We start from the raw sequence: 14,886 nt of genomic DNA, 5'->3' as shown, positions 1-14,886 counted from the left end.
TCCCCACTGTTCCGCGCCATTTTCTTTAAGCCAGCTGGGGTCTTCTGTGGGTCCTTGCTCTGGTAAGTGGGTGTCCTCTGCGATACAGGTGCTCCCGTCACTGGTCAGTCTCCTCCCTTGCTGCAGGATCCTGGTCCGCTGAAGGTTGGATGTCCTTTCCCGGTCCTGTGGCTGCCTGGACTTCACTTCTGCGGCATCTTCGCCACTCAGCGCGGACAGCTCTGGTCACTCCGGTGACAGGCATGGGCAGCTACTCCCTGGCGTTGGTCCTCTCCTGGTCCTGCAGTTCGCTCCCTAGCATCTCTTCAGCTGGTGCGCAGGTTTCCGCTCCTCCTCCAGTCTTTGGTGTGACCCAGCACTTTTTTCCTGCAGCGAAGTCCACTCCTACGTGCTGCTGTTGTCTGCTAATTGAAAAATAAAATAAAAAATAATATATATATATATATATATATATTTATATATATATATATATATATATATATATATATATTTTTTTTTATATATATATATATATATATATATATATGCACTTCCGGGTCTGCGGAGAAGTGCCATACCACTGCATATCGTCTCACTTCGCCCACTATATATATATTCTTTAAGCCAGCTGGGGTCTTCTGTGGGTCCTTGCTCTGGTAAGTGGGTGTAGCACTGCTACAACAGCAGCACACAGACAGCGATGATCGGATCGCAGGGGTGACGTGCGGGGCGGTGTTGCACCCGTGCGCACGCATATTGGCAGAGCGATAGTAGCGGGGGTGAGTGGGCATGATGCCCTTTCTGCTGGGCCTGCCAAGGCGCCCAGGGCACATGCCGTGCTTGACCCCCCTTAGTTACATCTCTGCCCCCAAGCAAGTGTCACCCTTAAGCACATGTCTCACATGCTTAATGGGAAATTCGCCATTGAGTATAGGGGAAAATCATTTGATTCTGGAGTATATGATGAGCCAACGTAGAGATTTCATTGTTACAGCAGATTTGGAATAGCAAGAAAAGAAGATAGTATCTTCTTTAGAACAGGTTAAAATAGGGTTTGATGGGTAAACAGAATGCCGGATAGGAGGAGTTTGTAGGTTTACAGGAGATAATGAGAGAATGGATAAGCACTTTTTCTGACTTTTGGGCTATTCTAGTGACATTTCAATAACAGAAGACTTTACAAGTGTCTGGATGTGAGGAGTAAAGAAAATGGAGAAGACAAGGCAGCAGGCTTGGGTGCTGTAAGAATTGTCATGTTGTAAATAGCAAGGGAGAGTAGAGGAGAGTTCATGACTCTGGAAGAAGTCCAAATGGGGGTTGTTCAGTGCGCTGGTTTTGTGCACATTAATATAGAACAGTTATTTTAATGGGTTGGGTATGAAATCATGGCAATCACACTCCCAATGGTCAGGATGCCAACAGCGGCATCTCGATGGTCAAAAATCCTTTCTGGTCTCGGCATGTATTTTAACCCTACCCCTAACCCATCCGCTCCCACAGCCTAACCCTAATAACGTTCCCTCCTGCAGCATAACACTAACCTCCCCCACCCCAGCAGCCTAAATCTCCCCCTATTGCCTAACCCTAACCCCAGTATTTACCATCAGGATCTGTCAGGATTTTGACCATCAGGATTCTGCTGTGGGTATTCTCAGTGTCAGGATCCCATCTGCCGGGTCCTGATCGTATCCCATTTTAATATTGTAACCGGATTATGGTACAGATATATAATTCTCACATAGAGTACATGTATTCTTGTGATTGAATTTTTACTTGAGCTGTTGGCAGTGGTGCGCCCCACAGAGGAGCAAATACAGATGTGGACAATTTGAACCACAATACGGCATATTAGTAGACCATATATATTGTCTTTAGATCCTAGAGGTTCTACTACTGTACAATTGAATTGTGTTGATAAATAATTTGTTATACCAGTACCAGTATCTCGTTGTATCTATGAGATGTAGAGTATATATTTATACACAAGATTAGAACATATACTTAAGTGTTATTTGCACATGGTCTTAATAATAAATCAATTTTTATGTTTTATACAAAAACACAAGAGTGCCCCCAGAAAAGAGTCTGGAAGAAGGCAAACAGTTAAGCTTTTTTTGGACATGTTGAGCTTATGCTTAGGTAAATTCATTTGGAAATACCAGAGACAGTTTGACACACAAGATAGTAGAGAAGTCGCAGTTGAATGTTGGAAATCCTTGTTGCAAATAGTTGATAAGGATAATAAAGTGAGATTGGTGGTTGTACACAATGCACTCAAATAGTTTAGAGACAAGGTGACTGCTGGGAAGAGATGCTGCATCAATAATTTGCTTATTTAGGATTGGTTAGATCAGTATGTGTTTAAGAGCAGCTGAAGAAAAGATGGTTGTGATCAGAGAGCAGTAAGACCAAGTAGGGGAAACTAGAGCTGGAGTAGAAACTGGAGGGAGCATCTATCAGTGTAGGTGGAAGATAAGACTACCCGGAGTGACCAAAGGTGGAAGTAAAAGAAATAAGTTTTAGAGAAAATGGAGTTATGAATGGGAATTTATTATTTGAGATCTATCCTCCAAAAACAGTGATTTTTGGAGACTTCATGCATTTGTAATGTCATGTGGATATTTATTGTGAACTATCCCACAATAGATATTGGATATATCTGCTGTGCTCCCTTTTCTATCTACCTTTTCTCTTTTCGATCTTTCACAAAAGCAGTCCACTCCCCATAGGTGACAATGGGGATTGCAATACTGACAAATTATGCAACATCCATCTTTAGATGGTGTTAACCCTTTAGCATTCTATGGGCTGGTTTTTTTGGAGATGGATCCTTTGGCTCTCCTTGCCATCTGCCAATACCGACACATGTACAGCCTGACTGCCACATATGCACAATGGCTTTGTAGGTTTTTACCTGTTAGTAAAGTGATAGTTTATGCTTTATTTTTTATTATTCTCTTATTGGAGTCTGTGTCCAGGCAAGAGATATTTGGTACAATAAATTCCATATTATTATTATTATTATTATTATCACTGTGATATGTGGTAATAAGAAATTATATTTAAAGTGGATAAATTCACATTATTGTTAAATATGCCCCTTAATATCACACAAGAAAGATCGGAAGAAAGGAAGTATGCACCAGGTAACAAAGTTGTCAAAAAATTAAGGGGTAGGGACTGACAGCTGTAAATGACAGCAAGACAAAAGATGAAAGTGAGAGAAGAACTCTGTATAAGAGGAATCCATAGTTACACTGTAACAAAATGAGAATTGGATATTTTGTGGTGTTTTAAAGCAGTTGCAGGAGCTCAGGTTATGCTGATATGTCTAATGTGATAGCATACCTTTCTGTAGGGTTGTTCTGTGCCAATGTCCTTGGATTTGGGGTGGATGTTCAAGGAAATAGAACAGGGCATAGTAGCTAATTGTACAATTGTCTATGTATGCTATATTTTACATAATTTTATATTTACATAAGAATGTGAAAGAAAGTGTTGAACATCCCGTGAATATTGTCTGTGTATATGCATTAACAATATGAGCAGGAACTTCAGTGTGGCTGATAGATAAATATGGACTGAGCGCTAAACATAAAATAAAAACAAAAAAGGTTTAAAATAATTAAAAGTTAAAAAAAAGAGTTTAGAAAAAAAGATAAAATAAAACAGGAATGAATGCAGCAAAGGTAAGTATTAGAATATTAGAATAAGGATAGGGAAGGGTGGGCATAAGGGTAGAGAAGTGGAGGGCGTGGTGCTTTGGAGGCACTGTCCCTAATTTATCCTAGCTGGGCTGGGACAGCATCTCTCCTCTGCTGGGCTGTGTCTTGCAAGGGAGTGGTAATGCTGTGCTGCAGTGGGTATTGATGATGTCAGACATCAGACATCGGAAGTGCTGTGGCGTCTAGGTCCTGTTGCCTTGCTTTTTCGGCCCTTATAGAAAATCATTGGTGTTCAACCGCTCATTGAAGTTAACAAAACCCTGTTTAAGAATGCAGAAAGGATTGCACCACAACAATGGGTATTTTGTGATATATTTTAGGAAATTGGTGGAAGTTCCAGAAAGAAGAAGCATAGCTCTAAAGAATGTTACTGTAGAACATAAAGTAATGCTGTAGATTATATCTATACTTGGATTTCTGGTGCAGATTAATTGAATTAAGTAAAATCACAGATGAATTGAATTAAGTAGGATTTCAGCACCTCAAACTAAATCTTAAGTAAAATTTTGTCAACTGTGCAACTGGTGTCCACTTATAATATGTGGAAAGAATGTGATGTTCTGCAAAGTGGCATAACAAAAATTGCAGAACAGCACAGCACCACCTAAATCCCATTGTCACCAAGTTCCTATGGTGCAAGAAAATGGGAGACAGCGATCTGTTTGCAGGTATGCTATCTGCAATACATCTATTCTGGGATTCGGATATTCAGTATTATTGCAGGGGTCAGCTAACCAGTTTGTAGGCCATAATGAAGAAGAGACCGTTTACAGCTGGCAGGTGTTTGAATAAGCTAGCCCCTTTATTACGTAAGATAACATTAAATATGTGAAGTATGTAACAGTTCAAAGTTACCATGGTGTTTTCATGTGATATTATAAACTTCTTGTGTCTAAAGGAAAACCCAAAGGCAATCTACACTGATGTACAACAGCTGTCTCTGTACAGTAATATTTGTATCCTCCATATTTGCTGTATTGTTGATTAGAAAAATATATATATAAGTGTTTAACTTCCCTGCACATTCACTGTCCAACTGTTGAAGTTCACCAGCCAATAGACCTGTCCATAGAATCATGTACCATTCAGCAGAGGTTCCCACTTGATTATATGTATACTAACCAGATGATTATATAAAAAAATAGAGAGCGTCAGTTCAATTATATACAAACCGAGGATAGTAAATATACAGTATGTATGTGTGTCCAAACCAGCCTAGCAAATGCCTTCTTAATATTTACTTATTAACAATTACTTATATAGCACCAGCATATTCCATTGTGCTTTATTATTGGGAACAGATAGTAAGTAAACAAGACTGGGTAAAAACAGGTAGACAAAGAGGTATAAGGCTCCTGCTTGCAAGCTTACAATCTATAGTAAATCTTGCTCCCATGATTGGGACTCAGAGAATTTACAACACTAATTCAGAGGGTATAGATAAGGAAAAATTATGCTGACGTCACTAACATTATCATCACTTCTGTAATACCAGGCCAGCTGGTGCATTTGGAAGACCCATTCTACTGGCATGGCTGTTGTGAGGAGGTAACGCTGCTTGGCTTTGGCTCAGCATTAATACAACATTTGTATGCATCCACAAAAAAACTCTGGCTTTGGCCAGAAAATCAAACAATCCAGAACTAAACAAATCCCAAAATAAAATGACATTGTGTTAGAAATTGTGCAATGTCTAAATTATTGTATCTTTTTAGGTAAAATATGGAAAACAACAATGAGAACACTCATGACAAACCAGATGAGACACTTAATAGTAACCCAGTTTCAACCAATCAAAATGGCTTACAGATGCCAAATGAAGAGCCATCAAAAGTCATTGGTTTGCAGCCCAGCGAAAAGGATTCCAGTGGATCAACTGACCATGACATTGCAGAAGAACTGAGCAGACAACTGGAAGATATCATTCAGATGTATGCCTCTTCTGACATTGTCCCAAGTGACATCCAGAGTGCTGATTTGTCAACCAAGGCAGAACAACCCAATGATGATGTAGAAATTGAGGATGCAATTATGGAGGAGCCTAAAGAGCCACTGCCTCTACCAAATGTCTCATCGGCCAAAGAATCTGCGTCAAACAAAGAGCAAAAGCTAGAGAAGAAGATGCTAAAAGGCCTAGGTATGGGGTATACATTTTCAGAAGAACATTTTTTCTGTTTTGTACTAGATAGGGGGTACTCCCGACACAACAAGCAGTTTGGCTATATTTACACACTAAGCTGATACAAAAATGTTTGCTGTTGTGTATTGCACAATGTGACATTAGAATCTTACAGTTTCTCTTCTCATATGTAATGTGCCTATTGAAGTACAGCATATTTTATTTTATCTGCTGCCGCCATGGTGGTAGTCAGTGCAACTTAGACGCATCTGCACACTGCTGATAATAGCCCATCTCTGAATCAGGGCCAATATACATAACATGAGAGCTACTGTACGTAATCATAAGCAATAACCTGCGAGATCTTAAACTCACCACTTGATATGATTTTCCTATGTGTTACAAATGGATAGGATTACATTTATAGTCCATTAAAATATAAGCAATTTTGTTCTCAGCTGAAAACTAGATTATTAAAGCACCTCTCATAAAACACATTTGCATTCCTTGCAAGTCAAGGAAAGACAACTGTTATATGTCATCACAGTCATTTCATTCCAGTTGTTTCACTGTCAGAGGTATTTTAGCTAAATTAGAGAAAGAAACCAACTTTCATTTTAAAAACAGAATTTTTTGCGATATTTGGAGTTAATATCTATTGCCATGTCCTTTTATAGAAATCTTTTTTATGTTTGCTAATCATAGCCCATTATGAACACTCAAACATTTCTAGCACACATTCAGCAGATGTGAATCTTTCTATGCCTGCTCATTAGATTTGCAAATGAATCCATGAATTACCCAAATTCATGGTTTCCATGGGTATGGTAATAAGGCTTTTTCTTCTTTTCTTCTGTCAGGCTAAATAGTTAGAGCACTGTATTCTTCTATATGTCACAGTAAGTGGAATAATTGATTTAATTCATGCAAACCTAGAGTGTATCATGAGTGTACATGTTTTTCAAAGTAAGCATGTCCAACTGCTACACATGTTATAGATGACTATTGAGACATTATAGAGAAATAAGAAAAAAATCATGGAAATTAAGAATTTGTTTTAGTTTAATAAATCTATGTGTGTAGCCTTTACTATGATTACCTGTCAGTATTACTACTCATGTATAAATTTCCAGTTTCAAAAACAAAGGCTTTACAATATGTGAGGTATGCAGGTACTCAATTTAAGATTTAATATATTGTGTAACTGTATTATAATTTAATGATGTCATTATTTTTTGGCTCACCGTACCATCCCTCTAAACCGGGACACTCATGAATTACACAGGTTCTGTGGCTGGCTGGCGTCAAGCCTGCATTTCACCTGGTTTTAGTCAGCCATAGCACCGGTGTATTCCATGAGTGTCCTGGTTTAAAGGGATAGTACAGTAATCCTAATTATTATTATTATTATTATTATTTTCATCCAAACATTTTTGTGATGTATGTTCTTATACACAACAGTTCTGCATTTTGTTCCTCACAAATGATATAGTAAGATTGTTTAGGCAAAAACGAACTGTCCATGCTTGGAAACAAGTATCCAAGTCATACTTCTCAATACCGGTCTCATGAGCAAGAAGCGGGCATGGGTGTGGCACAATGGTGGCCTAACAATGCCTCTAGTGAAAGTGCCCACGGCCATGTGGGTTACTTAAAGAAAAAATCCAATTCTATTTATGCTACAAGCTGTGGAGACACCTCCCTCCATAGTGAGCAGCAGTGCAACACTTCAATCCCAATCCCCCCTGAATTGTAAGGTGATTGCAGAGTTGTGAGACAGTCCTCCAGCATAGAATTGAGACTGTCCCATCAAAACCAGTGGTCTGCAACAGTACATGTAATGCAGAGTCATGCATTTCAGTTGCATCTCCACTTGTGACTGAAGAGACGTAACTGGGATGCTATTTTCAGTGAGGTGTATTGATGTAACTGTGGGATATGCTGAGTTGGGCAAGAGTGTAACTATGTATGTTTCCATCTTTTGTACCTTACAAGTGTGCCCTGATGATGATTATGGGTGTCAAAAGAAGCATATAGATAATGGTGTTCCAGTCGCAAAGATGTGTATAACTCTGCATATGGATGAAAATAAGCAGTTTTAGTAATGTGTGCATGCAAAGTTGCAGCATCCACATCCGAGTTGCATTCAACTCATCAGTCCAGAGTGTTTTTGCTGAAAGCGGAGTGCACTACTGTGCAGTCTTCAGTCTTCCTGTCCTCCAGGGAGGCTTCAAGCCATATCCCATGATGGCTCCAAGATCTCTACTGAGCATATGTTGGGACCATCTTGGGACTTTGTAGTTTTTTCTCTGTGGGAGACAGAAGTCTTCTACTTAGCTCAAGAGTGACCTGTGATTACCTGCAGTCCACAACTTGTTCAAGTATTTACTGTACAGCTACTTGTTTGCCCCATCTACTCACCAGCTGAGAAGCTGTATGAAACTCCATTCTGCTCAAGCTCTGCTCCATCACCAGTGTACATGTGTACGACTGGACCTATTATTTATCAATAAACCAACACCAATAGGTAAGTAACTGGGCTATTCGCTGTTTGTACTCTCACACTTGTGCTTGTCTCCAGTTTTGGAATTGGTCCCTAGTCAAATTCACCTCAAAAAGCCCTGCATCATAAAGCACCTTACATAAATATTAATTGTAATTAGGAAACTCATAACTCATTACTAGACTGAGGATTTTGCCTAAATACTTATATATTTCTGTACGCTGTTGAAATACAAATGAGGCATTTCTAAGCACAATAACACAAATCACCTGAAACAGATTTTTAACTTGACAGTCTACATTTTCTACTTTACTCTTAAGGAAAAAAATAGGCATTTAGGCATAATGCTCAATCTACTAATTACTATATTAATATTCAAACAGATCTTAAACAGCCTTAGTTTTTAATGCAAATGCAGAACATCTAGGGGCTGATGAGGAGTGAATATAAGGCACAAATAAATAGATGTTACTATAGTTTAATTGATGCCTAATATAATGAATAAATATGTTGCACATAACAGAAATGATTCTACAACAAGAGTGGCATTAATGTCGCTGATGTGTGCAAGGTGTATATATGTACATAGAGAGAAAAGAAGGCTACAGTGTTGGGGCACTCTTGGTTCAAATAAAAATTATAATTAAGTTTTAATTGGTATGCATTAAAAATTAGTTTCCAGTTAAGGTCATCTCATTTATATATATATATATATATATATATATATATATGTAGATAACTAATGTTCAGGCTTCAATTATCCCTTGCGGTGGCCACCAACAGTGTATACAAATCATATACCAGCTACCACCAAACACCTATAATAGTAAGCATAAAACCAGCCCACATAATATGTCCACTGACAAGTACCAGTATGTGCAAGCTGAAAAATTCACAGCCAAACACCATGTATGTGAAAGAAAAACAAGTGTAGAAAGATATAAAATAGTATTACTTACTGATATCCGTGTCAGTCAGGCTTACACAAGCATTGGATTATACCTCGCTCGTGCCAATATTGTCACCAGCATAGTGGGAATGGCCACGTATACCCGCGACCGGAAGTGTGGCGCTGCAGGTTACTCAGTAGCGCCGGAAGTGGGACAATCTATGTGAAAGAAATCCGTCACTTGAAGTGTGGCATATACTCAGTCCCGGTGGTGAAAACAGGAAGTGTGGCAAAGTGTGCAGTATGTGATATGGTATAGACTCCTGAATAGGTGCAGGTCCAATTAAAAGCTATACCACCCGAATTAAGAGTGTGAAACAGCATGACACCACTGACATAGAAATATTACATACAAAAAATGAATAGAAACCAAAACAAAGTATAGAAAGCAAAATAAATAAACAAAAAATAAAGAATAAAAATAAAAGTAAACAAAATACAATGGTTCTATAATCCTATAGATCCATGCAACTCATCACTAATATTAAAGACTGCACATAAATATTTTTACCTACTATCATAATGTCAAAGCACAATTTACTCCAATCCAAAGAAGGGCCGGTAAGACTGTCACTGATTATGAGTCAATATTGACTCAATACCCCGATTCCTAAGTATCAATATGTACAAAACACAAGAGACAGTTATCACCAACCACACTATACTAATATTAAAAGGGGAATATCGTGCAACATTAGACATAAAGGCAGTGTTCTCTACATATTACACAATAGGACAGAACCACCATATCATAGAAAAATATTATAAGAATTATATTCATTAAGGCCTCTTGGTATAATGGTGTCAAGTATCCAGTAGCACTCCTTCCTCTTAAGAAAATTGACTCTATCCCCACCCCTCACCGGCGGGGATACCCAGTCAATGAGTTTACACTTAAGGGCAGCAATCTGATGACCCTTCTGTGCAAAGTGTCTCACAACTGGTTTGTGCGAATTACCTGACTGCAAAGCTTGTCGTATAGAAAGATGGTGATTTGCCATCCTTTACCTAAAACTACGAGTGGTGAGACCAACGTAGAAAAACCACATGGGCAGACTAATATATAGATGACAAAATCTAAATGACGATGGAGGTTCCATTTAATCTCTATTTTGCTTCCATTGTGTGGATGATTAAAGCTGGCACCAGGTAACTTCGCACTGCAGGTGACACATCCAGTGTATAGATGGCAACCCAGATGTTTCTTCATGAGCTCAGTAATGGAAGTTGGTCTGTCTGGGTTTAACAGAGGACAGAGTAGTAACTGTTTTAAATTCGGGTCATGCTGATAGGACATCATCGGTGGGCCTGTGCGTGTAAAAGGGAACGTATTTTCCATCTTAATTATTGGCCAATAACGTTGTAAAGATTTCTCAATTTGTTTGGACCTGATATTAAAGTGTGTGACACATAGTGGGCGCTCAATGGCCTTTCTGTATGTACTAGAACATGACAAATTGCTCTTTGTTGTTTTTAGCGATTTCTGTAGTAATTCAGCCAGATATCCCCTCTCAATAAACCTAACGGTCATTTCTTGTAGTTTTTTCTGACATGCATTATCTGTGGAATTGTTCCTCAGGATAGGTAAGTACTGAGATACGGCAGTGACGTGCAGTGGGGTGAAGCAGGTGAGGCAGAGCCTTTCCTGTCATACTAACGTTTGTGCCAGAGTTTTAAATACAAAGAATATGTTTGAAATATCTTCTTTGCAATAGTCTAATCATTTTTATAGCCGGAACTCTGGAGTAAAATGTCTATGGCAGGTGAGGCAGCACCTCACCTGTGTATCCTTTCCACACATCTCTAATCAAAACTCACCAGATTTCCAGGAGTTTATACTGCTGCACCTGTGTATAATGCCCAGATGTACGTTTTGGCTCATATATTGCATGTAAATCTGGCTCTGGTGCTAGCCAGTGCCTCCTGAGCTAATTATCTCACCGCACGTCCCTGAGATATGGGCAGACTGTCCTTCTGTGCAGGGGGATGATAGCTAGATGAGATCAGACATGTGTTTCAATCAGTCGGTTTTCTGAACAATGTCACTTCCAGAATGCCATTTTGTCTATACACAGTAATGTCCAAAAATTTTATTGTTGTGGGGTCCACTGTAGATGTGAACCTTATTGGTTCAGGCAAAGAGTTGAGGTGCTGCACCATGGCAGTAAACTCATCTTCGGTGCCACGCCACAAGATAAAGACATCATCGATGAATCTCACAAAAATCACCAAATGCTCACCATAGTCGGGAAAGATGTATCTATTTTCATAGTCCGCAATGTACAAATTCGCGTACACCAGTGCTAAGTTTGATCCCATGGCCGTACCAGAGACTTGCATATAAAATTTATCTTTATAATGAAAATGATTATTAAGCAAGACCAACTGGGCAAGCTCTAGTAAGAAATGACTGGGAGGATCCTGTGTCTCGCATTTCTGTAGTGCCTTGTCAAGTACCCGCAATCCAGCAGTATGTGGTATAACAATATATAAAGATGACACATCCATGGTTGGTAATAGCACTCCTTCATATCTATAGAACACACTTAGCTTCTGCAAAAAATCATTAGTATCCCTGATATAACTGACATGACTCTGGACTAACGGCTGTAAAAACAAGTCCAGATAAATCACTAAAGGCTGCAGAAGTGATCTTCTAGCTGAAATACAGTAATATGCCTTCCTGGAGGTCTTTGTAATGATTTGTGAATCTTCGGCAATGTGTATATTATTGGACATATCGGTTGCCCCACTGTAAGATATCTACAAACTTCATCATCAATACAACAGGCCATGACTGCTTCCTTAAGGACCACATCTACTTTGTTTTTTATCTTTTTAATTGGATTACAATCAAATGGTAGATATGTAGAAGTGTGATTCAGTTGTGTAATCAACTCATCATCATAATCTTTCCAGTTTAAGAGTATGACTGCCCCACCTTTGTCCGCAGGTCAAAATACTAATTGGTCATTGTTCTTCAATGATTGTAGTGTTCCTTCTCTTTACATGTCAAGTTATCATATGCATTCTCATGTCAAATTGTATTGATTTCAGAATTTACTACCCGAAGGTATGTTTTAAATGCTGGGGTTATGTGTCTGTGGGTCAAACGTTGATTTACTTTTAAACTTAGACTGTACTTGCTTGTTATTGGAACTCTTAAAGAACTCTTTCAGTCTGAGCCCTCATCCAAATATAAAGTGATTAACAGTCCAATTGAATGAGTTGAATCTATTCGTGGGCACGAACGATAACCCCTTAGAGAGGAGGCTATGTTCGGCAGATGTCAAGACATGGGAAGACAAGTTAAACACTAGATCTACGTCTTTTTGCTGTTCCTTCCTCCTTTTTTGTTTTGAGGGACTGCCCTTCCTCGGCTGAGGCCTACATGTCTTAGGACCATACTTGCTGGCTCAGTCACATTTCCTGGTTCTAAAAAAACACTCTGATGGGGTATGCTCTCACTTTGGTCAGTGTCAGATGTATTCCCTGATGATTGTATCTCAAATGGATGTACATATGGATGTCTCCTTGGTCACGCTCTGTAGTATCTGCTGTTCACTTGTGATGATTGAGTGTCACCCAATAGCCATCGATAAACTGTGTGGGTCTTGTAGTCATGTTCAACCATCATTAATTTCTTACGTTTTAAAGTAATCAATTCCTTCTTGTATGCTTCGACTTGGTTATTCAAACGGTTAACCCAGTTATTTGTTTTATTCTCCTTAAGTGTAGACAGATGCTCTGTATTAAAAGAATCCAATTCCAGTTTGTTTTTTTCAATTCCACAGTAACCTCTTCTATCACTAAGATCATCAGATCAAGTGAACATTTGTTTAGTATGCTACACCAACGACTGCAAAATGTAGGGTTTGATCGACCAATTGTTGGAATATTGTTTATCCTAAAGCCACGGGGTATTGTTTAGCCTAAAGCCATTTGTCTGTTACAGTGATATTCTAAGAACTGTCCTTGCATAGTAAGGTCAATCTCACACCTTTTAAGCCTCAGAAGCATATGGAAAAGATCTACCGCAGTCTCAGATGGTAGAGTCGCAAAATCTAGTTTTATCAAATCTTATTTTATGGGCCTCATCATCAGTATAAGAGAAAGCGTGCTGTTCAGCTTGTGAAAGTAACACCTCATACATAATAGGTGTTCCTGAGGTTGCCATATCAGGGTAATGTGTCAATATGCTCACAACACAATGGTTTCTGTATCCCGTAATGATCTGCCTTAGCCAGTGGGGGTCCGGAAGAGTAGTCCTGTAGCAAGGATACCCAATACAGTAAAATGTCTGCTGGTTTTATGCTTAATATTATAGGTGTTTGGTGGTAGCTGGTATATGATTTGTATACACTGTTGGTGATTCTCTGAAATTTTTGTACAGAGGTATATGAATAGTGGGTGCCATTTCCCCGTGCATGTCATCTGTACACAGTGATAAAAAAATTATTTTTTTATGGGTCTCTAGTACAGTTTGTTACTATAACCCTGTGACGGAAGGTGACATTTGAGAGGTTACCTAATACTGTGTTTTTGACAGAGGTATAACTGATACATTAGTGTATGGTTACTTGGCGGTCTATATCTATATGGTTATTTATCATGATAATAACTGTGTTATGCACGAGGATGTGACACTTTATGGAATATTCATGTATCTAGTTTTTGTTATAGCTATATATTCTTCTATAACATACACTCTTTCACACCCTGAGAGACTTTTTTTTGAGTGATTTAAGTAAACTTTTGATGGTATTATCCAAAGACAATGTGTGAATGCACACATTGAATGGGTCTGTCAGGCTTTCATGTTGCTGTATGTTTCTGTTTATCATGTAATTATTGTTTTTTTATATGCTCATTTCTGTACTTTTTGAATTTTTTGTGTTGTAGCAGCCTTGACAAAGGTTCTTTAATGGAACTGAAACGTTGGCAAAACTTTTTTGGATTTCAAGCATGCAAATCTGAATAAAATGGATATTGTGGATTATATTGCAAAGGAGAGTGCCTTTTTCCCTATACTGTAGGAACACACCATTATATAAGGGAAATCTTTGAACTTTCCCTAAAGGAACACCCCTATTTATATATTTAATTGATGCGAGTGCCGGAACTTACCTTTTACTATATATTTATATATATTTATATATATATATATATATATGAATACCACAACAAATATCCCAGTGTGCTAATATATATATGACTGTGAATTCAGTCCAGAAACAACATTTACAAATTGATGTATTTTGATAGACCAGAAGTATATTCCATATGTCAAGATATTGTGTTTGGTGGGTCAGACCTGGTGTGTCCTAGGATAGAGAACCCCTCACCAAAATCACCCAAGAAATAGTAACCATTAGTAATCAAGCAATGATTTTTTATTTCTTCAATACTTTAGCATAAAATGCATTATAAAACAACATAAAAAAATCTTTACAGCACCAATACATTCATGTGATGTCTATGTACAGAAGATGGTATCGAATCCCTCCCTCATCTTAACAAAGGTGTGAGCTCAGGGTGGAGATGGTCAATACAGCGACATAGTGAATTCTAGTTGGTGAACCCTACGTGTTTCATCACAATTACTTCATCA

General features: G+C 38.5%; 1 protein-coding gene across 1 annotated transcript in view; it reads left to right on the top strand.

Annotated features, from left to right (window-relative positions):
• The window catches only part of TXLNB (taxilin beta), a 134,216-nt gene that overhangs the window by 48,868 nt on the left and 70,462 nt on the right, over positions 1 to 14,886 (top strand). Inside the window, exon 2 of the mRNA XM_063917449.1 lies at positions 5,420 to 5,841. Coding sequence (XP_063773519.1) covers positions 5,427 to 5,841 — 415 coding nt within the window. The 5' untranslated portion in view covers positions 5,420 to 5,426. The remainder of the gene's footprint in view (positions 1 to 5,419; positions 5,842 to 14,886) is intronic.

This window comes from Pseudophryne corroboree, chromosome 4, assembly GCF_028390025.1.
Source record: "Pseudophryne corroboree isolate aPseCor3 chromosome 4, aPseCor3.hap2, whole genome shotgun sequence".
Taxonomy (NCBI): Eukaryota; Metazoa; Chordata; class Amphibia; order Anura; family Myobatrachidae; genus Pseudophryne; species Pseudophryne corroboree.
This window is presented reverse-complemented; position numbering and strand designations above follow the sequence as displayed.